This window comes from Strigops habroptila, chromosome Z, assembly GCF_004027225.2.
Source record: "Strigops habroptila isolate Jane chromosome Z, bStrHab1.2.pri, whole genome shotgun sequence".
In the NCBI taxonomy this organism is placed as follows: domain Eukaryota; kingdom Metazoa; phylum Chordata; class Aves; order Psittaciformes; family Psittacidae; genus Strigops; species Strigops habroptila.
In genome coordinates this window covers 46,806,952-46,832,074 of record NC_044302.2, presented here as the reverse complement: position 1 = coordinate 46,832,074, position 25,123 = coordinate 46,806,952, and the positions used below count along the sequence as shown (strand labels likewise).

The 25,123-nt window shown below is 38.7% G+C and overlaps 1 protein-coding gene across 1 annotated transcript in view; it reads right to left on the bottom strand.

The window, feature by feature from the left end:
• Window positions 1-25,123, bottom strand: part of SVEP1 (sushi, von Willebrand factor type A, EGF and pentraxin domain containing 1) — a 125,831-nt gene that overhangs the window by 81,321 nt on the left and 19,387 nt on the right. Inside the window, exon 3 of the mRNA XM_030471193.1 lies at window positions 24,489-24,665. Within this exon, the coding sequence (XP_030327053.1) occupies window positions 24,489-24,665 (177 nt within the window). The remainder of the gene's footprint in view (window positions 1-24,488; window positions 24,666-25,123) is intronic.

Here is a 25,123-nt window from a genome sequence, read left to right as displayed (position 1 = left end):
GTGCTACAGAAGTGTTACAGGGGTGAATTAACGCCCACCAAACTCAGTGGAGGTCTCTCCAGTGACTGCATGGGCATTGATTAATCTTGAGTCCATGATTAATCTTGAGAAGAAGCCCAGTCCCAGAAGACATACTAGATTTTCACAGATAAAACCTGTGCTGCCCTCATGAAGACATTCGTGACTTAGAGGGGTAAAAAATTAGTTCAGATATATCTGTGCCATTCAAAACTACACCAAAGTTTAATGGATACAAATTCTTAGCAACAAGCTAACACAAGCTAGCAAAAAACCCTGCCCTTGATTAACACATCGTGACTCTATATGATCTACACACTATACTTGCTAAAATGTACGAACCACAAACAATGAAGCAACTAATCATAGCAACTGCTCCCTGAAGCTTTTGCACTCATTTATATCTCATTTAGTATTTTTAACTCTGTACTACATGAACAAGCCATGAAGAGATTCAAGAGACATCTTCAGAGGCAGGGAAAATGCATGGGGGAAAGGCACCTGAGAACTTCAGGTTGGTTGAAGAAGTCTGTTTTATCTCTCTGCCTTGAATTCCTTTCTTCAGGAAACCAAAATTATCTTTATTTATTTCACAAGGATGATGTGAGAAATGGAGGAGTGACTCATCAACAGTGACTACTGATAAAGTCAAGTACTGATTGATCAGATTACCACTTGAAACAGAACTCACAGACACTTGTGCCAAAAAACACACCTCCTGATGTAAAGTTCAGGAAATATTTTGAGAAGGTTACATAGTATTAACACTGAAATCCAGCCATATAACCTATAATTTCATTAATCTGTCTACAGATTCTGGCTGTATCAGTCTTTTCTTTAGTAGATACTGGACCAGCTCTGTTTGTTCTGTGAGTCAGGTGCTAAGATACTCTGATTCTCGTCTTATTAATGAAAACAACTTCCTGCTTTCTAGGCACTGAATAAAACCTCACCAAACCTAGACCCAAAACCCACAAACAAACAAAAAACAAAAATCAGAAGAAACCTCCTTTTTCCTCACCTGTCATTGGAGAATGGACTTTCATAAGCTATAATCTTACGGATTTATACCTTAAAAAAACCAACCCATATAAACAGGAGCATGTTCTTTTGAATAGCTTCCAGACATTTCCTTTTCAGGAAAAAGTGCCTTTTTATTTACAAGGGGTGATGGCTTCAAACTTAAACAGGGGAAGTTCAGGTTAGATATAAGGAAGAAGTTCTTTGCTGTGAGGGTGGTGAGGCACTGGAATGGGTTGCCCAAAGAAGTGGTAAATGCTCCATCTCTGGCAGTGTTCAAGGCCAGGCTGGACAGAGCCTTGGGCGACAGGTGTGAGGTGTCCCTGCCCGTGGCAGAGGGGTTGGAACTAGATGATCTTAAGGCCCTTTCCAACCCAAACCATTCTATGATTCTATGATTTTAAAGAGAGCAGCTAAGTGGCTAGCAGTTAAGAGGTGATTTTGGGTGCTGTAAATCGGCTTCATGAATCTGTATTTTAAACACACTTTTAAAAAGAAAATGGAAATGCCTAAGCAGTGAAGGATTTAAGTACAAATCAAAGCATTTCAGGTAGAAAAATCCGATTAGAATTAGAGCTGGGAATTTTTAATTTTTGTTTTTGGACTTTCAGAAAAGCATCTGCAAAAAAAATCACTTTCCTATAGTTCACCTGCTCCTCCCATCCAAGGCATTCCTCTCGGAGTGTTACTCTTTCTTTTTCTTGTGGAAAAATCCCTTGCTTGGACACCGGGTCTCTCTGCAATATTCTCTCATGCTTCTGATGATTACCTCCAAACTGGCTACATATCAGAGGTATTACTCTGAAATCTCTGAAACACTTCCCTTTGGTACTTTGTGGAAGTCTCTGTGCACCCTTGTTAAAAATAATCAGTATCCAGCACAAAGTGATGAAGTGCATTCAAAAGGATACAGGGAAGAGTGCAAGTTAAGCAATACATGGGACCTGCTGTTTGACAGAGCTGCCCTCCACGTGCCATCAAACATGAATTAGTCTCTTTTGTTCTACGTGTGGCATATAAAATGCCATCTAAATGGAATGCTTCATTAAAAAACCCCAACAAGACAACAAAACCCACTTTCTTGCAACCTCACCTTACATGCTGAAGCAGCAGCTTTTCTTTTTTCCTTTTTTTTTTTTTATGAGAACTGTGGGATAAAAATAATCACCCATTCTGTGACATCGGCGTTTTTAACAACAAACCCAGTAATTTGCTTAGGGCTTTAATCAGCCTGGTTTTGACAAAGATGGTTCATTCTGAAATGACACTTACAATTTGCTCTTTGCAGTGAAGCAGCAGGAGGTAAATAACACTGTTAAAATGGTTATTAGTGTTTCTACTGGGAAAGACAATTTCCCCAACTGTCCTGATTATTTTTGTATGCTTCAAATGCTTCCCACTGCCCTTCTAAAAAGTTGAACAACATTCTATCTTGGCTTCTTATGTAGAATTTTCTCCAAACTTGAGTTCCTGAACTGCTCATTGACCCCTCATCTCCCCTAGATGTATTCAGCTACGAAACCATGTAAGCTGTATTAAAAATTTCCACAAGGTAACACTTGGTTAAACAGCTATTTCCAAGTGTGTGAGATCACACAGCCTGTCCTGTGATGCCTAGAGATTACTTAAGAACGGAGCATAAGCATACTGACCCCTGCGCATTTCCTTCACAGCTGTAGAGGTCAGTCTGATCACAGTTTAGGTTACAACCACCCAAAATCAGCCATTGAAGAGCAGAGTTTCTGCTATCTGTTGTAGGCTGGACTTATCCATACTAGACTATCCATACTATCCAGCTAGACTGCAGACCCATCCCCTCCTGCTCCAGACAGCACCACAGCACAGCCCAAGTCTACACATACATAGAAGTGCATTCAGGGGGAAGAGAGAACTTAAAGGGCAAGCACATCTGAAGAGCACATATGGCCCTATCCATGACTGATCATACAGGTTTCTCTCTGGGGTCTCTTCTGAGAATCAAGCAGTGCCAGATTTTCATTGCGTTCTAGTCACCAGCCTGCACACACTGACATGCTCCCTATACCCAGAGAAACTGACTGCAGGCAGAGATAATCTTCTGCAGCACTTATTTGTAAAAACAAATTTTTTTCCTGCAAGGCTTGCTTCCCCTTGCCACGAATGTGATGGTAGAAAAAGGCTTAAAACAGTGTGTGAATGAACCCCAGTGTAAATAAGCATCAATCTGGCACTGTCAAGGATGACAAAAAATGGTAAGAATTTTAAAATAGGGGAACAATTTTAATAGTATCAGCCTTTAAGCAGAAAGGACACTTACGTGCACATATGCATACAAGATTTTCTCAGCAGGAGATTTAACTACTGCCTATATATGAACCATGTTGCTCTTTGCCCAGAAGCAGGGGGAGGAGCAAGAAAATGCTTTTTTTTTTTTTTTTTTTTTTTTTTAAGTGTAATTCTTCTCTTGAGACCGGAACCCAGAATACTGAGTTACACCAGAGGATTACCTCTTTGTTACAAGAATGAAAGGGTATCTGGAAGCAGGGATTAGTGTGCTAATTCAAACAAGCACATGCCCCAAACTGCCCACGCACAGAAAGATGGCTCACATGAAAGCTGTCACCAGGAATTTGCTTTCACAAAATAGTAGATATGCACCAACAGTTCACATTCAGATTCTGTTGTCCATGATAACGACAGTAAAATAACCATCTGATCAGAAACGGGAATGAAATAACACATGGTTACTTCAGCATGCTTCCTGCAATTTCCTCTTCAGTTATGCTCGCTGAAGGTATACAACTGACTGAAAAAATGTAAGAAAATTCAGAATGTCTCTTCTGCATTTGAACATGACAGGATTTGACGACTTTTTAGGCCACCAATGCAACACACTTTCTTACTTTTTCATCTATCAAAAAAAAAAAAAAAAAAAAAAAAAAGTTGTGCATGGAAAACAAATCACTGGAGAGGAAATATGAGACAAGTTTGCTAGAAACAAAGACCTACAGGGTAGCCATAAAAGCATTTCAGTCAATGTATATGTACCGACAGCATAACTGTATGCCAAGACATTGCCTGAAGCTGAACAATGGACATGGAAAGTTAGAAAAGTCCACCAAAAAAGTCAAAGGACATACTTTCAAATTCAGTAGGAATTCTTCTGCTCTTCGTGCTTACAATAATGGTAAATTTGCTATTTTAATTTTCAAGCAAGAAGAATTTAACATTGTAAAAGTGACAACACAAACCACGGTATATTTCAGAGATTCACCAAACACCTAGCACATATTATCCAGTTTGGATTTTTTTAAACTAAACCACTACAAATACTAAAGCCAGTGGCAAAGTTTAGCCAACTGGTATTGCACCCACATGGTGGCATAAAGACTCCAGTCTGGATTTAAACAGGTAGAGATCACGTGTCAAAGGATTCTACTCTGTGACACTGGATAACCATTCTTATTCTGAATGTACAAGTACAAACTTTAAGGATAAACAATTCTGCCTTCAAAATATAAATCTTTTAAAATCCTGGGAGAGCAGGCAAGCTCAATTTCCTCTCCAACTACACTAGTGTATCTAGTCACCAAAATGTAATTATTCTTGATTTATCCCAGTGTAAGAGAGATGGAAGTCAAACTCCATGTATTTCAAAGATCAATTTGAAGGATTTTGTGTTTTCTTTAATGCATAATTTTTCCCACTAACTACATTTATGAAGTAATCCCTGGCATGAGCTATTTCTTCACACTTGATATTAATGAGGGATCCGATTAATGGTTTATCTTTTGCGGGATATGGCACGAATCAGCTAGGCAATGTCCTGCTTCCTCCTGCATCAACCTGAGCTCTATTCATACACCACTATTGTGATGATTGTATTCTCTAATTCTCATTTTTCCCCATATGTGTAAAGCCTAAATGAAATGATACTTTGATGCAAATCACAAATACATAGTCTTTATAACTCAATCCCTAACTTCTTAAATGTGGAAAGCCTAGTTTTTCATTTAATCAAACTGGTCTTATGCTACCATAATTACTTTTTATAACACTAATTAGATGGATATACATTCAGTGCTGAATCTGTCTCAAAATCAGAATACACCATGAATACCTGTTCTTATTTTGGTTTGCTGGTTTCTACTAAAAATGATGCAACCTGTAATTCAAGGAATCTGTAAACAATGATCACTGGATATTTGTATTCAATTCTTTTCCTGTTTCTTCATGTTTTTGTTACTGAAAATACATGGACAGGAGATTTTTGGGTTATGTGGATCTTTGACCCGGCATATGTGGTCTTGTACTTTTACTGATTTGTTGGAAGCTTTGTGGAAGATCCAGTGTGTGTGCCTAGAATTACTTTGAATTACAGTCCAAACCAAACCCTCAAATTTAACTCACAATTGTGCTCTTGGAGGAAAACTACATCCTGAAGTGTGGGGTCTCTCTTCCACTGCTTTACTTCATCTAAGATTATTGTGTCTTGGCAACAGAAAAAGACCTATGAAAATTAGAAAATATTTCTAACAAACATTAGAAATTTATTATTTCTGACCTTTGCGTGTGTGAAACAAGTGCTGTGGTAGCTGTACTGGCCATCAGTTATGTTTTAAATTTGCCACCATGAATGGGTCTGAACATAAAGCTTATTTGTTTTACTACATAGAAGTAAAACACTTCATGAGGAAGGACATACGAAGAAATTATAGTGCATTATCATGTGCTGCATCTTTCTACCCTTCATCTATATTAATCTCTGTCGCTGTTTAACATCAACCGCCACCTAAAGTACACACACATGCTCACTCTCCGCCCCGCTCCCTGGTGGGATGGGGAGGAGAATTGTAAAAAGGTAAAACCTGCGGGTTGAGTTGAAAACAGCTTAATAATTGAAATAAAATTAAAAAAAAAGGGGGGGAGGGGCAAAAAGAGGGAGAGGAATAAAACCCAATAAGTACAATTAATGCACAATACAATTGCTCACCACCTGCTAACCGGTATCCAGCTCAACCCAAGCAGTGCTCTGGGCCTTCTGGGTAACTCCCCCCAGTTTATATACTGGGTGTGACGTGCTGTCGTACGGAATACCCCTTTGGCCAGTTTGGGTCAGGTGTCCTGTCTCTGCTTCTTCCCGGCTTCTTCTGCCCCTCCTCACTGGCAGAGCATGTGCCCCAAGATTCTGTATTTTTCAAGCCTGTTCCACTAAACAAAAAAATGAACCAGGGTTGTGGGTTTCTGTCCTGTGTTTACAAGCCAAAAATTGCTCTTCTTGGACAGCAAAAAAAAGACTACCCCAGCCTCTGAACTGTATCTCACTGCACCTGCACATGAAGATCTTCAAGCCTTCTTCTCAAAGACTTTCCACACCCTGCGTCTCTACTGTAAAGACTGTCTCCAGAAGTTACAGCTTTTGTTGTCAAATTTAAGTTATCTGGGAAGGTGGTGGGTTTTTTTTCTTAAATCTCCTATATGGTAGATTTGTCAAAAGAGGCACTTTGTGCCCATGAAATGCCTTTGGAAAGTTAAGGAGAAAATATCTAAACCATTGGCAGATACTGTAATCCACCTTTTTGCAGTCTGCAACATGTATGGTGCCATAAAAAAATCATGAGCTAGGAGCATGCTATGATTACAAAAAATACGCAAGGAAGTGGCTTTATTTCAATATTTGACATGTGTGACTTGTACAAAGACTGCAAAGGAAAACCTTGAGCTTGCCTTTAAGTGTAGGGATCAGGGAAGGATTTCCGCTAAGTCTCAGCATGTTCTCCAGCTCTTTAATATCTCCTGTTATCCCCAGCATGTGCACTGCATTAATTTCAGGCCGCACTGAACCTGCTCATCCATCTGCTCTTTGTCAGTATTCCTTAAGCATCATTCTCACAGCAACATGATTAGCAGTTTAACAAGCTAGATGTCTTCTCTCTTCCTATTTGACATACTTTGCTTCATCTCTTTATTAGATTTACAAATTTCCTCCTACTGGGGAAAGCAGGATGAAACAAGTCAGAAGTTTAGCTATTTCTATACATAGCTATGCATGACACATAGGGAGGGGTTCATTCAAACCTTTTAATTGAGTTTACAGACATCAAAACTGCAATATTCCACTACCAAGTAGGCTGCAGCATTTGGAATGACACTTTGAGGTGATTTAGCTCTAGATCTTTGAGCACTTCAAATAGTTATAACAAACTTGCAACAGAAATAACTTATTCACAATTAAAATGAGAATCTTAGATCCCCTCCAATGGGAAAGAAGAACTGGAAATTTTTCTGGAAGGAGAGGCAATCCTTTGGGTGAACAGCCCATCTCAGTACCTCAAGCATTCACAGTGGGGAACAATCTATCTGCTGAAGAATATAAGCCCAAGAGCTATCACAGCTTGTAAAAGTTAGGATGCCTACAAGGACCGTCTTCCACAGAGAGGTCTGGCCATGAGCCACAACTGTGCTGAGCATCCTTGGGCAGGCATGAGGCCAGCACATTTAGAAATGATTACTGCAAAGCGATAATTCTGACTGCAAATATCCTCCCCAGTAATTGCAGCAGTACTGAGAACATATAGAAAATCCATTTATGCCCAGCTTTAAAACTTTTTTCAAAAAAGCAACTATTACACATTAAAAACATGGCAAGTGCCTTACACAGATTCATACACAGAACTTTTAAAAGTATTTTAAATGTTTTACAATCATAAAAATAAAGACTACTATATATACTTCTACAGAAGGTAACTTCTGTCTCAAAGCATGTGGCTTACTCAGGAATAAAAAATGGAAATTCTGATTCCATGTACTGTATTATAACTTAATAGGATGCCTTCTCATGTTTCATTCAAGTTAAAAGTTCACAAGATATATCCTGACAACTTGCGCAATTTGTATACATAGAAACGGCATTGAAATGAAGCTCTTTTGGTTTAAATATCAGCAACATTTTAGATTGTGTTCACAGGTTTGCCGCTTGCAGAGACATCACATCTACTCTTGGTAATACATTTGGAAGGCATGCCCAAAGCAAATATAAACATGCCTACCAGCAATGGGTATCAGCTCATGCTAACACTTTCGATTTTTAGAGCTTGGATTTATGTTCTCATGCCCCTGCATATGTCTAAAACATATAGTGCTAAAAGTATACAACAAATTCTGAAACTATGAAAAGGTCTTTCTGGAAAAATAACTTAGCTGATTATGTGAAGTTTGCCATGAAAATATAGATTATTTATTAATTTATTTATGTGCAAGTGAAGGTTTTCTGTCCAAAACTTCATATGCAAATCAGACCCTTACTTAAAAGGGGAACTAAAATCAACTCTGCAAATGCTTTGCTCAGAGCAGAACTAGCATACAGCAGGCTTCTCTGGACATGGTCTTCACCATAATCACAGACACACATTCCTCAGTAAACCTTGATCACCGCTGATGTGACAGCACATGCTACTCTAAATAGCACTGTTCAAAGTGCCCTGGATCTCTGGGTAGCTTCCTGCCATTTTAATACATAAACACTGAAAAGGAACATCACCATTCTGGCCTATTTGACATTTTAATACTAGCTGTGAAGTTATATTTTTGCTTTTACAAAACTGTAAAAAAATACAGGCAGGCTGATGTAAAGTAATTCTATTAAAAAGAACTCCAACATTTTGTGTAGTTTTTGTGCTACACACAGATGAGCAAATACTTGTTTCAGAGACCTAGTATCTGTGTCATCTGCAGGCACTGGAAGCCTGTTTTCTCTAGGCCTGGTACAATTATCACACCATACATCAAATTACTCTTCCTTTCGGCTGACAGAAATGGTTCTGTGTCATGAAGGAAAAGGGAAGGCCAAGAAAAGGTCACATTTGCAGCATGGCATTCAAACAACATGTAATGAGCAAAGTCACTCCATACTTTTTCTTACTTTTTCATTAGTTCTCATTGTACCAACAAATCCACCAATCCATCACCTCCCTAACAGGATGGACTAGTAAGCACATATTAGATGCCCAAAGGGCTAAAATTATCCCTAGATCAAATCCCAAGTGATGGCAGTTAGACACATGACTAGAGTAAAAAAAGCTTCATCTGGGCTGCACAATAAACTGTTCGGTTAATTTCTGCATGAGCTAGAGGCGCACACCGGAAACCAAGAAACAGTCCTTCTTTATCCACAACTGGAAAGAGGAACTAGTTGGAAGGAGAGAAGTCTGAGTTGGGGCTGAGGAAAAAAAATGTTTTCCATAACAAATCCTGATGTGCTACACCCAGAGGAAGCTGGACAGAAGCAAGAATCTACTCCACTGCCTGTAACACTTGGGACATGCTGAAATCACAACTCAGACAGTGTTTGCTCAGCAGAGCCAAGAACTTCTTCCAGAAGCAGAGAGCAAGAGTCTCACGTTACACGGCTAACTCAACAGATCACCTTCCTCAAAGGCGATTTAACCCCAAATAAGGGATGGGGGTTTGGAAATCAACAAAACATATACCCCAAGCTTCACAATACTGATTGATAGGTTTCTGCAGTGAAAATCAGGCCTAGTGGTTCAAGATCCATTTACATTGTGTTCACTTACTCAGCAACTTGAACATAGTTTTATCTTCAGTGATTCTTGGGACTTTAGAGCGTAACTAAAAATGACTCTCTGTTCCAAGTGAATGTGCAAACTGACTTTACTAAGAGCAGAAAGTTGCATGAGGAACCCAGGAGGAGTCAGAAACTGCACCTCCTCAGATCTTCTCCTCCTCATTCAGGCAAAAATTGTGAATTTGCTCTCTGGCAAAACATTAACAGAACCCTGAATGGTGCTGACTTATTTAATTTTTCTAATGCGAAATGCTCCATTTCTGCTGTTGCCTCTAACACCCATTCCCAGCAGCTGTTGGTGCATATGATCACGAAAGGAAAAAAAAACCCCAAAGATACCTATTTCTGCCTCCTTTTTCTGCAGTAGTTCCAGTTGCTGAATCACAGATGAGGAATGCAGCAAGTCAAAGCTATTATAAACAGGAAAGTGAAGCCATTTTTGCCAGACCCTCAATAAACTGTCACTACTGCATTAGGTGCCAAACTTGGCTTCTATTCATGTTCCTTATTTTTATCATTAATATACTTTTCAACAACAGTGATTATACTCCTATTAAGCAACTTTTCTGAGCACTGAAGATATAGCACATGACTGTGCAGATGGAGAACATATGTCACTATTTCCATGTTTATTTACTTAGCTGCCCAGAGTAGGAGTCAGACAGTTTTCAGTTAACTTCAGAGAGCTGAAGCACATGCAGTGGCTCAGGCCAGTAATCAGGCAATAAAAAGTGGTGGGTTTGCCAATTACTTTTTTTACATATTGTGAAACTAACCCAGCCATCCCTGTGTACAGTTCAGTAAACTGTTGTAATCTAGACATTACAGTTTCTACTTCATTCTTGGAATCACAACTGATGCCTATGATTTACTGTGAAAAATGCTATAAATCCCATTTTCTATTCCTCATGCAAAACTCTTATGGAAGCTGACAGGACCTCCTGAATTCTTTTAAAATTATCTAAATATGTAGAGCTAAATAGAGTCTCGTTATGGAAAGCAAGAGCACTGAGACAACTAGATTACTATGCTCACTATCAACTGCTGCTTCCTCAAGAAACATTTGGAGAAGTGACTGCTTCTCACTTCATTTCCCCCATTTTCCCCGTCCTTCTCCCCTCATTTCTTTGCAAAATATAAAGGAAGTCCTTTGGACAGATCTGACTCTTGCTAAAGTAACGTCATCTGCAAGCAAAAGGGTCATCTTAGATTTGAACTGAAGGAATGTCTTTTAAGTACTAAGTCCTGTGCCTGGCAAGAAAGTGACCTTTACTACTGCATAAGTGATGGTAAAAAAGATTAAAGATAAAAAAATCAATTGCAGTACCACAACCAAACAGTCTTAGCCCTCGGTCTAGCAAAGCTTCCTTCTGTGAAGAAACTGCACTAAAACATCTCCGAACAACACCTTTCCATCCTCCACACAACAGCACTAACATGTTCTCCGTCCCTTGGCTACTCTGTAAAGACCAGACCTTCAGCAATGCAGTTTTCCCACAAAGCAGGAAACACTGGCTAGTGATTTGTGTTTGAAAGGCCCCTTCTTGCTATCAGTATTGAGCAAACATGCTAAAGTAGCAATGTGTAATATCCAAAGGCTTTACTGAAGGGCAGTTATAGTAAACTAGAATGAAATAGCCTGCTGCTGCTGCCAGAAAGAGAGCAAGATAACAACAGAGTAAGATTCTTTCTAGAACTGTCAAGTACTCAGCCTCTCTGCACACCAAAGTGAACTGTGCTCCGTGTTCCACTTCTCTGTCCTCAGCTTCAAGGGAATTTTTTCCACCTTGACAAAACAGAGTCACTTGTTCTTCTTCTAAAGGGCAGCAAAATCCTTTGCATGTTTTGTGAGGAAAAAGGTCTGCCACACTTCTGGTCCTGCCTTCTTTTCTAAAGGCATGCCCTTTTTCTGATCTCTTTTGCTATAAACATGGCCATCTACACCTGCAGAGATGGAGAAAAAGGAGGGAACATTCTTAATCGCAACCTGAAGCAAAATAAATAAATAGTAATGATTTTTTTAAAAAGTAGCAATAATGATTACATCACTGCTTACGGGACCTAAGACTTATGATTTTTAAACAACTGAAATTTAGCTAGAAAATCTATTCCTAAACAGCACTCGATTACAATTAGGTTAGGTTCACAAGATAATTAATGCTGTCTAAGAATATCCCAGTTTTTCCTGAGCTGGAACCAAATTCTTGGCTGATTTCTTGCACTTTTGCAGACTGTGAACCAGTGAGGGATGCAAGCAACAGATGATAAACTACCTGTCTGACGTGGGAATGTATGAGGCACTGCACTTCCTATTTCAATGTAGGAGGCCTTCCAAAAATGACCTTAAAAGTAGTGAGAATCAATCAACCTCTAACATCACTGGGAGTGAAATTTAAGACATTACAGACAACTTTGTGAAGCATCTCATTCACACACCTTGTACGTGTTACCTTTAATACTTGTCTGTGCTTTTTCCTTGAGGCAAAATCGAAAAAAGTAACAGCTGTAACCCACCACCTGCATCTCGGGGGATAGGTAATCAAAAGTAAGTAAGGGGCTTCCCACATGTTTTTAGAGTGCAAGGTGCCTTTCTGCCTGTGACACAGTGAAAAGGGCCCAGACAGCTACTGAAAAACTGCTGGCACCTAGGCTAGGAAAGCTATTATTGTGGATGAGAACTGACAAGGAGCATCACTGCTAAGTAGTGGAAAAGGTAGACACGAACCCTCAGCTACTGGTACATTAAAGCGATACTGGCAGAGGGTGCCTCAGTGTCTGAGCCTGGTATGTTCCTTCTCAGTCCAGTTTTTTATGATCACATTACTTCTGTTCTTATGGGTTTGGACTGGGGGTACAAAGTGGGCTACTGGTCTGCCCAAAAAAGCCATACATGAATACAGCCATACATGCTGAAATCAAGTCACTAGTGAAGACCAAGTGTTCTTGCCTTTGTGTACTCCTGTGCCATGACCTAACAACCACACCTGCACTGCCACTGGGACAGTTCCGTGAAGTGTTTTTGGCTCACCGGGAAAAATATGGGTGTTCACTGAATGCCATGTTTTAAAAAATGGTGTTGTATTTTGTAAGGCTTTGTCTTTTGAATTTCCATTCAGAAATAAAAGAGAGCAAATTTTATATGTGTCTTACTCCTCTCCAATTCACAATGACATAAAAATTGAAGGGATTTCCGACTGACTGCACATTTTGATCCTTACTATGTTGAGGCACAGGCTTAGACTCTGAAAAGAGGGAAAGTGAATATTTGCATTTCAGGAGACATTCTTTGCCAAGTTGACAACAGAAATAGGGCTAGAGGATCAGAGCATATTTAGGTAATAAACTAACGTATTTCACAGAGGCACAAACTAATGCCTCTGTGACATACATAACAAGGGAAGTTCAAAAGAAACACCAGCTTAGTAGGCCTTCTGGTGTACAACCACGAGGTTTGTTAAGTTACTTGAAAGAAGCACTTCTGCAGCAGTTCATATTCCTGCAGACAAACCTGTCTTCCATACCTTCTGTCTTGAGACCTATGGCACCTCTGTGCCACAGATGTAAAAAAGATGCAAAAGATTTAAACTAGTTAGCTGGAGTATTTCTACACTGGCCTGGACTCCCAAAGTGAGCACACACACTGTTCCTGCTGTAAGACACACTGGGCTTGTCTCCTATGATGCTAAAGTTAAAGCAGCAGGCTTCAAAAGACTGCTGTTCCCAAGCCTATGTAGGCTTCACAAGATGCTCTGAGGACAGCAGATGGGCAAAGCATGAAATGAGGGACAGGAAGAGAAAACACAGTAACAGGCCAACATTTTCATTCAAAACTCCAGGGAACAGACACTAAACTCAGAATATAAACATGTCTTTAAACTAATGTGACTTAGAGTATTCTCAGCCTGTATAGATGTAGGTGTTTCTGTGTTTCACAAGAACCCTGATGTTTCCTGTGTCTATCTCTATAGAGTTTTTAACACTGCCTATGTGTATTTCTAGATGAGAGTTTTTCTGGGGGAACTCAGAACACAGTAAGCACTTTTCTGTCATAGAAGCATAAAAGCTGAGCTGAAGGGCAGCCTGACAATAGTAATAGGAATGTATTACACTGGACTATTTTGCGAAGCCCTAACCAACAAACAAGCTGGAATTAATAGCAATAATCTGTGAAAACAAAGCCAAGCAGCATTAGCAGCCACAACGTAGGAAAGTTCTTGTACTTTATCTTCTGACACTCTTGTTTAAGAAACAAACTATGTGCTAGAAGGAGATGGAAACTTTGTATGTCTTTTTACTGTGGCATTCACAAGAGAACATGTTTTAAACTTTTTGGGCCAAAAGTCTACTTTTTTTTTTTTTTAGTTATCATCAGAATGTTTCTTTTGCTCTCATGAAAAAAACCAAAACATAAAAAAAAAAACCCCAGCAGATTTGCTTCCTGGCCCGAAGAAGCAGCCAGATACTGGGTTCTTGCAACAAGGTGCAGCTCTGCGTAAAATCAGCACAGCTGTACACACCTACACAGATGGATATTTTGCCATTCCTCTATGCTTTACACTAATGAAAACCTGCCACTTAGTGCTTAATTGTATTGGGTTTCATTTCAAATCTGCCAGGTCCAAACTATAACGAAACAACATAACTACAATTAGATTATTTGATTAATTAGATTATACACGCTTCTATAAAATAAGTCTTTCCCAACTCCACCCTCCCCCTGCCACCCCAGGTCCATTCATTCTTCCCTTTCTTGTGGAGGAACACACTTCATATTTAATAAATTTCAGACTAGGGAGGAAAAATTCAACTCCTCAAACTAGCTTCAGATGTCAGCCCTACTAAAACATCTGCATTGGAAGTGTGAGTTGCTGGTTTGGCTTTATTTTGCATGGTAACAAATTAAACCCTAGGGTTTTGGCCTGAAAAGGTTCCTATTTCTGTGCTGAGCCCTGATTTCTGTTTTCATCAAAACACCAGCAAAACCAGGAGAAACCAATTTCCTGCTTGATGGAACTGATCTGTGTTGCTGCTTTCTCATTCTAAAGAGACCCAGCCACACTCCACCATACAGTCAGCACTGTTTCTGGGTAAGAAGGTTGAGCCACCCGTAGTGCATTTTAGAGTGACAGAAGAAAACAAGGCTGCTGACAAGACAGCAGACCAAACTGCTCCCATCCATTCTGGCTGTTGGGTACCTGCCAGATAGATTAAGCTCATCATAAAATGTCTGCAATCTATTTGCCCTAATTCCGCTCCAAGTTGAGCGGGCTTTTGCCCCCTTCTCATCATGGTGTTTTTTGCAGCATACTCTTCTTGCTGCTCACTGCCTTTTCTGGAGTGGTACCGGAGTCTGAAGTACTTCTGGACCCCTGTGGCTGAAGAAACTGAGAATGTGCACAGCAGGAAGAAGTGAGGAGCATAGCTGCAGAGGACAGATGGAGAGGGCTTCTTCCCTGGAAGAGATTGTGCAATGATCTGAAGAACCTGCCAGATGATTTTCCACAGTGAGCACAGAGAAGTCAGCTGGACAGGGCTGAAAAGGAGAGGTAACAGAAAAGCCATCTCATCCCTTCTTGCTACTATCTTTACTTTTTTATGATGGTGGTAGCCAAATGGACAAAAGGCAGTGGAAGGAACATCTATATTGCCCTTCAAGTAAATATCCCTTGAAAGACTTCGTTCAGGTCAAAATCTGCAAACATATGACTTACCTAACTGTGGATTTCAACATGATGAGCTTTGTGCAACTTTGCTTCTACATCTTCTTCTCCCTTTCAGCAAGCCCAAGGCAACTAAGAGATGACCATCTCTGAACACATGCAAAATGATGCAAACTGCATTTTATACAAAATACTTGCTTCAGATTGGAAGACAAGTAGACAATTTGTTTAAGGTGTTGAAAAGAACAGTACTCATTCTTACAGAGAACGCAATCTGCAATATTCACTGGCCTGGGTAGAGTGAATATCACAGCATAAGTCAAGACAAGGATTTTTAAAAATAAAATTAAAATATTCCTACACTCTGTTCAACTGGAAACTAATCCTGAGGGCCAAGAGTCAAATTTGTTTGACTAAGTGACAAACGCATCATTGCAATCCATCAAACTCCAAATGCGGTCACAGTGACTGCCAGATTTTGCTACATTAAGAGCACTATGCTCCAGTCTGGTTAAATGAATCAACTTTGACAATTTGTGGGATCAATTTAAGGATGCTAGGAATCCCGATACCTATGCACAATCTCACAGGCACAGGCTCTAAGGCTAAACCTGAGTTAACTGTAGCATGAATTACATCCTGGTAATGACTTTCGTACTTGAAAGTGATGCTTTGGAGCCTTAAAGAGCCACTAGAGATATAACATTAATTAAGCTCCAAGTCTTTTAACCTCTCTTATCATTTTAGTAATTAAAACTCTTTGCTGTATATTGCCATCTTATTTTATCCCTGATGCAGTCTTTCAAGAATTTTAATTTTTTCTTCTCTAAGACAAAAGCTGCTCACAGGCTCACAGAATGGGAAGACGTCTGTTTTTAATTTGTGAGACTGGCACAAATTCAGGAATAATAAGTGTGCACATGTGTCTATGAAAATATCCTGGCTATGTGTTTCTGAAAAGGTAGCGAAGGCAAGATGACACCATGTAATCCATAGAGGTAACCAAAGAATGTCACAGTAAAACCCGTTTCATTTAGGGATTCAATGGACAGACAATTATCCCAGAAAGTCCCTGGTATGATGCAAGTCTCAATCCTGAAAATTATTCTCAAATCTGTGAGACGAGTCAAAGGCTTACCAAAAGCCTATGGTAAAATGGTATGAGCCTTAACTGTTTAGAAGACCATGACAACCGGCTGATGAATGTTTCAAGCAGCTACGGAAGACACGTTCAGCACAAAGTTTGTAAACTGCCACTTCACCTGGGACTGCACAGCTGGAAGAGGAAGTTTTCAAAGCATGAAAAACCTCAATGAACTTAAGACAGCCTGTGTTTTATCCTGTCTAGAGACTCAAGGCAAAGCTCAGGCTTAACAGTAATGGTTTTACAGTTATTTAACTAAAGGCTAAACCTAGTTGGTGCTGTATTTACACTTGGAGCCTTCTTCATTGAGGTGGCTGTATGCAATGGTTATACTGTGGCCAAAGAACAGCTTGGGTGCTCCAGGGACAGCCTGAGCCTGATCAGAACGGAAACCTGGATGCTATTCCTATGTCATGCCTATTTTTATTCAGAGCATGGTTTCTGCTTCTCTCAAGCCCTCCAGATGGTTGATTTTTTTCCTTGAATTGCACATACGAGTATTGGCTAGAGGCTTTATTTTCACAACATTCTGAAGTGACCAGGACAAGTCACTTCCAAGATAAGGGAAAAAGGGTAACTTGTGCATCACTTTCCAACTTTTACATCGAATTTATTTCAGAAATAGCTCTATACTTAATAGAAAAGAAAGTCCGTTTTGGCTTAGAAACTTTTTTTCCAAAGACTCAGATGACATCTAGCTGGAAAGGATGAGATGTTTTTCAATACTGCATGCAAACATAGAATTACACCTCTGTTTTCCTGGTCTTCACATGTAAAATTGAATATGGGTTTTTACCTTCACCTTACAACTTCATTTTAAAAGAGCTTCCTAGAAACGGTGCTGGCATACGCAGCAAACTTTTCTGTTGGTTGGTTTTAGGGTTTCCTTTCTTTGCTACAGTTCAGTTTTAAATGCAAAGGAAACTAGCTACATGGTGCAGAGAGAGAAAAATTCTGTACCAAGGAAACATCACTATCCGTGTTACCAGCTACTGTGTTACTTAATTTTTTTATTTTGCAACAGAAGATGTATGTAAGTTGATACATGAGGCCTGGAGAAGAGAGAAAAATCAGTCACTCACTTCCAAGGACTTGATCCAAACTCATTAATACTACTGGAGATACTCCTATTCACTTCACTGGGCTTACAAAAACTGGATATGATTAAAAAACACCAGTAGCTGCACACATCATTTATTTAGGTGAAAAAACTTGTACCAAATCAACCAAGAAAAGCTCCTTCTTTACAACTTGCAAGTAAAGATAGTGGTTGGATGGTAAAACTTTCACATTACTGTGATGGCTTGGAAAGGTCACTGTCTTGACTTTATTGTTCGTAAAGAGTTTTTTGGACAGGCTGAATCTGGTTTAAAATTTCACTTTGGAAATGATGAGGTTTACATAATCTCAAACAAAACAACAATCCTCTAGCAAAACAAAGGCAAACGCCCAAGCAAATCTGCATGATCTGCACCAGTTTGAGTTGTGAATACTTAGATCCCAAAATAAAGAAAATAAAATCCCAATCTCACCAGGGTTTTTTTCCTACTTATATTTATAAAACGTACACTTAAAAAAAAAAAATGTTTTGCACTTAAAAGAAAAAATGGTTTGCTACTGTTTCCCTTCAAAAGCTTCACATGGGGAAAGCTGATCATAGAGGTTTTACAGTACCATAAGAAACAGTTCAGTAAAAAACCAAAACCTGTTATCACTTCATACAGACTGTGCATTAGGAACCTTTTTGGTATTGCTATACGGTTAAGGTCATAAGGCTTCAAGGAGTAAACTCAGCAAAAGAAATTCCACTGCCAGAAATGCCCCATCTTCATAAAGCAGGTTGTACAGGTGGGAAACAAACCACTTTGGTGCCAGAAGCCACATAAAATGCAAGCAAAACCACTGTAGTATCATGCAAACTAACATTCACCTCTGTCAGACTCATTCCTACAAAAGAGAAACCCTTATGACATGAAGATTTTACTGAATTATACTGAAAAATTATGCTTTTAGATTGCCAAACCAAAGGAATTTATCTCTATTGTTTGCTCCATTTTGAAAAATCTTGCAGCATCCCAATCCTTTATTCACCCAGACTTTGCTTTGCTTCCTATAGCAACAAGCAGGAGAATCCCTACCTGAATTTCTAAAAGCAAAGCAGGAAATACTGTGCTTCAGGGGACAAGCTTTTGAGAAAGCAGATTTCAATGTAAAAAAACCCCTCTGCATGCTTCCAGATGTATTTATTTTTCACAAAAAGTATCTGTAAAAGCCTTTTTCTTCACTCCTTATGCAAACAGCAATTATGAATGCTTTTGCATTATTTTTTTAAGTCATAAAAAAAGATTTTTTAATAATTAACTTGATAAACTTCTATAGCCTTGTCTGTAGTGCTTGATTCCTATATAAACCTTCCTTATCCACTTGTCTTTCAGTACCCCCAGTGGAAAACCAGATCAATCTACATTTCTCCTGTCCTTCCCCATCATGTTATGATATCCTCACTGGAAAAACACTCATTTACATTTCTTCTGCACCTAACCATCATGATGTTATGCTCAAATTGTTACCCATAATGAATCAAGCAAGATTTATAAGAAACAGAAAAAATACACAGAACGACAGCAAGGAATGTTTTTGCCAGTATTAGTTAGGCATCAATTCACTGTTGCTTAGTCATGAGTATTTTGCATTCTTCCTTTTGGTTTACATCCCTGTTTTCTTATTTGCTCTTCTCCTTACATGACAGTGAGTCATTTTAACACAGTATATTCATAACAGAACCTCTGCATACTATTACAGACAAAAAGCCACTAAAGAGAGGCTGCAACAGAAGAAGCCTCCACTTGGGAGAAGCATTTTTAAAATAAATAAACTACAAATAAAAAGAGTAAAATATACAAAGGAATCTCATCCCCCCAGAGGGTTACAGAAAGGGGCTCATGATTACAAAGCTGTTAAGCAAAAGGGGAAAATCACTGACAGGACTCTCCAGTCAAGCTCTTTGTCTTAACAGTATGTAAGTCTCTCCAAACTGCTTAGGTTTTGTAAGCATTAATTAAAGCTTCATTAAGCATGTACATCCTAACTTTCTTGCCCAGTTGTAATCCAAGTACTTCCAACTCATCCTTGTTTAGAAGTTTTATTTGCTTTCTTCTTTCTGGTAACCAAGACCTTCAAGTTTATGTGGCATAAGGTAAGACATTAGTAATGATTTTGCATTTTCCTCAAGGAGATGTTTCAATTGCCAATTTTCTGCAGGCCTCAGGAGAAGCTTTCTTTTAGTGATCGCTATGGTAGAATTAAAGAGTATTTTTCTCCTTTAGAACTTAAAAACAAAAGAGAGAAGAGGAACCAAAACAAACTCCTGTCCAGTTTTAAGATGGAGATTTAATAGATGAAAACATGAAATGGCACTGCCAGAACCATGACAAGCAGTGCTGAAGAGTACAGCCTATGTTATGATATGTGGTGTTAACTCTGGATGCCTTGGGACTTAGAGGGATCTTGTAAACTTAGTTAAAACTTCTGTGTATAGTATGACATGTGCAAGATGGTTGGCAAAGCTTCATTAAGCCAGTAACTTGTAAAGGGTAGCTAAAGAAACACCTCCCAAAAGGAGTATTAAGAAAGGGTGACTCAGCTTCCAGCATGGTAGAAGCTCATATCAAAAGGAAGGGAGGAAGGACACAGGATGGCAGAAGAGATGTTTAGCTTTCTTTGACGAAGCCATAGGAATCACCGCTGGAATTAAGGTTCTTCCTGTCTAACTAGAAAGCTATCCAATTCATGAACATCAGGTTTTGTTTTGCATTCTCATACAAACAATCCTGAAAATCTCACGGGAAAAAATGCTCAGCTGAAAACTGGGTCCAAAATCCAAGAAACCACAAAATGTGAATCTTCCCTGCCTTGCTGGACCTACATTTCCCCAAAGTTTGAAGTCTTCTCGGTGAATATGTTCTGAGCTAAAATCTGTAAAAAAAGTACAAGTTTTGACATGATTTCAGTTTTCATTTAAAAGCTCTTTATAGATCTAATCCATGTGCTATTCTGTAGGCAAAACTGGTGCCCTAGTGGCTGTGCAGATGATAACTGATATGCTGTATACTCCTAAATCAAAGCCTAGGTAACCTATTGAAATACATACATACAATGAAATTCTACCCTTCAATAATTATAGCCAAGTAGTGGACCAAAAATAAACAAAAGAAGGAATAGTTAGCATATACTACAAGTATTTATTTACTAGTTCTGCCCTGCCAACTGCACATCATGGATACCTTGTGCTGCAAAAAATGGGGTCCACATGTCAGATAAAAGAAACTAGGGGCTGTAAGACAAGTTTCCTGACCCCAGTAACAGTGGTGCTGCTTAGGAGGTACCTGATGAGATGAACATGGTGGGTATCATCCTTCAGTTGCATCATCATGAATCTAAAATTTGGTCATCCAACCCAAGAGCCTACTTAAAAAAGAACTTTCCCTGGGGAGTCTTGCTGGAAAAAAAAAAAAAGGTGTGAGAAGGATGTGTTAAATACATATTCCCTAACTCCCAGTTGACTTGAACAGCCTACCTTTTTATTGGCGGAGTGGAAGACACAGTCTTAGATAGTGGAAATCACAGACAGAATTTTGACAAAGGCATGTACTGACAGAACAAGGGGAAATGGCTTTAAGCTTACAGAGGGGAGATTTAGATTAGATGTTAGGAAAAACTTCTTCACTATGAGAGTGGTGAGACACTGGAGCAGGTTTCCCAGAGAAGCTGTGGATGTCCCATACCTGGAAGTGTTCAAGGCCAGGTTGGACAGGGCTTGGAACCACCTGGTCTAGTAGAAGGTGTCCCTGCCTATGGCAGGGGGGTTGGAACTGAGTGATCTTTAAGGTCCCTTCCAACCCAAACCACTCTATGTTTATTTTTGCTGAATTCTATATTTTTGTCTGGTTGTCTCTAGTTTGAAACTTAACATTTGTAATCAAGGTAAGGAAGAAGTAGAAGTAGTGAAGTGTTGTAAGGGAGGTGTTTATGTACTCTTAATACTTGTTCTGCCTCTGTCTTCCTCTTTCTCCCTTCCTTTGTCACAATTGTCACAGATGTCCCTGGCTACATGAAGCTCCTAGTGTGGGCCAAGAAGCTTTTGTTTGGTTTGCTTTTTAAAGTAAGAGAACAGTCAGTCTGTTCTTTCTGTGGCACACCATCAACATTACAAAGAACAGAAGGTGGACACTGAAGCCAATTTCTGCTTTTTGGCACAAAGCATGTGGCTCCTATTTTGTTCTACGGAAGCTTTCTAGAGAGTGTTTCAGGTAATCAGGAAAGTAAAGAACTGTTACAATTTTTACATAGTTATTCTGATGCCTCCCATTTAAAACCATAAACAACAGTAAAGTGGTACAATGTGTAGGCACAAGAGCATACCAAAAATAACATCAGAAAATAACCAAAATAGTAAAAAGAATAGATGTGTTGCAGAAGAACGATCCCTCATCTTATTGAAAACTCTTTAAAAAAGCCTTACTGTATTAAGTAAACATAGGCTAGTAGAGTATCTGCAAGTTTAGCCAATCAAAAGCTAAAAGTAGTCCAATTAAAATATAAGTCCTGTCACTGTAAACTTGCCAAAAGTCCTTCTGCACATTATACATTGAAGAAAAGATGCGTTCTTAAGATTCCTTATGCTTTACAAATCCACAGCTGTGCTCAGCTGGGAAACATTAAAAAAAAGTTGGAATCCTTTTCAGAATAAAAGATCCAAAATATGCTGGTTTTCCTTTAAAGAACACATTGCCTTTTGTTTCTGTCTTAAAGAAGAATACAATAGCTGAGCAGTAGATGTATTTCAAAGAACAAGCTTGAGTTACTCACGTCAACTTCTTCCTAAAATATATGTATGCATCTTCAGTTGTCTTCACATATGCAGCAGATGGCTGTAATCATCAGCTTATTTGCAGTGCATTTAATACCAACCCCTTTTATTAGAAGCACCTGCTGATGATGTCAAAATGAAACTTTCCTCTGCATATGCAAAGTACCATTTAAAGAATGGTACTTTATCCTTCTTGGTGACACTCAAAAGCTATACTCACCCCATCAAAAGATCCTTTCATGTAGAAAGGGTAACTCTAAAATGATTGCTATCTTTAGGAATAGCTTAAAACAATATTTAATGATACAAGCTATAGATACAGGCAGAAATGTGTTTAATTTGTTCAATAGCTTACTAGGGCACTGGAGGTGGAATAGGTTACTAGGGCACTTGAAGTGCAGGAAATTTACTTCAATTACAAAACAAAAAATTACTATGAAAATATTATTTTATAAATATTATATTTAATATAATAATATAAATTAATATACTGTTTCTTTTTATATATTACATATCAAATTGTATTATGTATTACATATTATACGTTATATACTATATATTATAAATGATAGATTATATATTAAATTATTATAATTTAATATTAAATTAATATAAATTAATGTATTAATATTACTAACTATAATAATTTAATATTATATTATTATAAGATATTATAATTACTATGAAAATATTATTTTGTCTGAAACAAATTAGGATTACAACTGAAAATGAGCAAAATAGAATCAGATCTTAATTTAGAGTTAATTGAGCACACAAGGAAGCTGCACCCACTTACATAAAACAGAATTCTGATCTAATGTGCTGGTGCTGACATTGACTTTAACTACATTCCTCTAGTCATGTTGCACTCAAACCCCAATGAATTCCTGCTTACCTACTTACCTGAATGCAGGACAAAGGAAAGATGCTCCAGAGGCACAAGGTGAATTAAAGGAGATAATTGTCAGGAAGTATAATACCACTGGTCAACTTCCCAACACAAACACTGGGGTATCTCAGTTCCTGCAGTGGTGACGGACATCACCTTTCCCCCATCATGTGCTTATGTATAGTCTGGATCCCTCAGTGTATCCTTATAATCCTCCCTGTACAGGCACACAGCCATCACAGTCTCCATTAAACCTTCCCCTGAAGAAGTTCTTCAACTTCTAGTCACAAACCTGCCTCTGTCTGTTCTCTGAACAGAACTAGCAAGTCTTACGATTTACATTAAGAGACTCTCTACATGTAATGAAAATCACACTTAAAAAAGCCGCATGGCCCTCACAAACAGCTATACAACCATGATCTATCTATCCACTGCAGTTAGTTCATGAAGAAACATCTCATGAGATCTGTTATCTGCAGAATATAAGTGAGAATGCAAGAATACAAAAGGACGAATATAAATACTGTATTCTCTTTCTCATTTGGAAATACTTGATTATAAGCACTGCTTTTGTCCAGCTCACATAACAAATTTATGAGTTATATACTCCGACAAGTTTGAAACTTTTGTCCTAGAGAAATCAACAGGGTTGTATAAAACCTACATACCTTCTCTGACAATAGAGAGTTGTATATTGTTGCTATTTCAACTGACTTCGAATGCATACTCATACTAGGACATGTCCAAAAAGCAGTAACAACAACAATCTCAGCAAAACGTAATAACAAGTTTCTGTTTAGTGATCCACAAGTCTTTTTCCTCTTTAGTAACTGGAAGTCAACATGAGAGAATTAAAGAACATTTAGTTTACTGTACGTTTCTCCAAGGATTTATCCTGCAAAGATCCACACATTTAGCCCCTGTCCAAACAGGAAGGTTTATGAAAGTTCAAAAAGTGGTCAGCAAAATTCACAAAGGAAAAAGTAAGAGCATTTGAGTGCAAAAACACATTACCTAAGACTCAGTAAACTCTAGTGACAAAACTGTTGGTGAGCTGTGTTTTAGGGAAGTTTTACTGTGTCAGAACATTTGCCTCCTTCCTGTGCATCTCTTTTGGCTACTGCTGGAGACAAGGTATGAGGTGAGTTTGACTGCTAGAGCTATTCTATGTCTTCAGTCAGATAAGAGTTTTCCAACATCCTCAAATGCATTCTGACCCAGGTTCATAGCCATAATCCAAAACACAGCTTTTCACTCCCAACTAGATTAGCCATGAATTCAGGCCACAGAGAGAAACCCAAGCACTGAGACATGAGACTCACCTGTGCATTCATGTTGCAGTCCTTTCCCATAGTATCCTTTTTCACAGATGCACTCAAACTGGCCAGTGTGAGTGCCACATTTACAGCTTGCCATGATGTCACAGCAGTTTTCATTTGCCTCACAGAGATATGAACAGTGCGAGATATCTTCTTGGATATAGCTGCCAGAAGGCAGGTCTGAAACAATTTATCAATTATTTATAATCAATTTATTAACAAAAAATCCAATCAAAAGTCCTCCCACTGCCTCACATTATGTCATTAGTGAAATGTTTCTTAATTACCTTAGGATCCAGCTCTAAGCACTAGCGATGGCAACATGAAGCAGAGCTTTACTTTATTCAAAATGTAAAGAAAAAAAAAATTGGTGTTTCTATTCCGGTAAAATGCTCTCACCCAGCTTTGTTTGAGTCTAACGCTGCCAGAATGCAGTCTCACTCCCAACAGAAGCTGCTAAGACAGCTTCTTCCAGCTTTGGTCGATGCCATCTTTGGTACCAGAAAAGCATTTGGTCACAGCATGTATAACCAGTAGGATATGATTAAAAACCGAAACACTTTCCTTTGGCACATTCATATTAAACTTTACCTGGAACAAACAGAATGGCACTAAAGCACCCTACTTAAGTAAAAGTA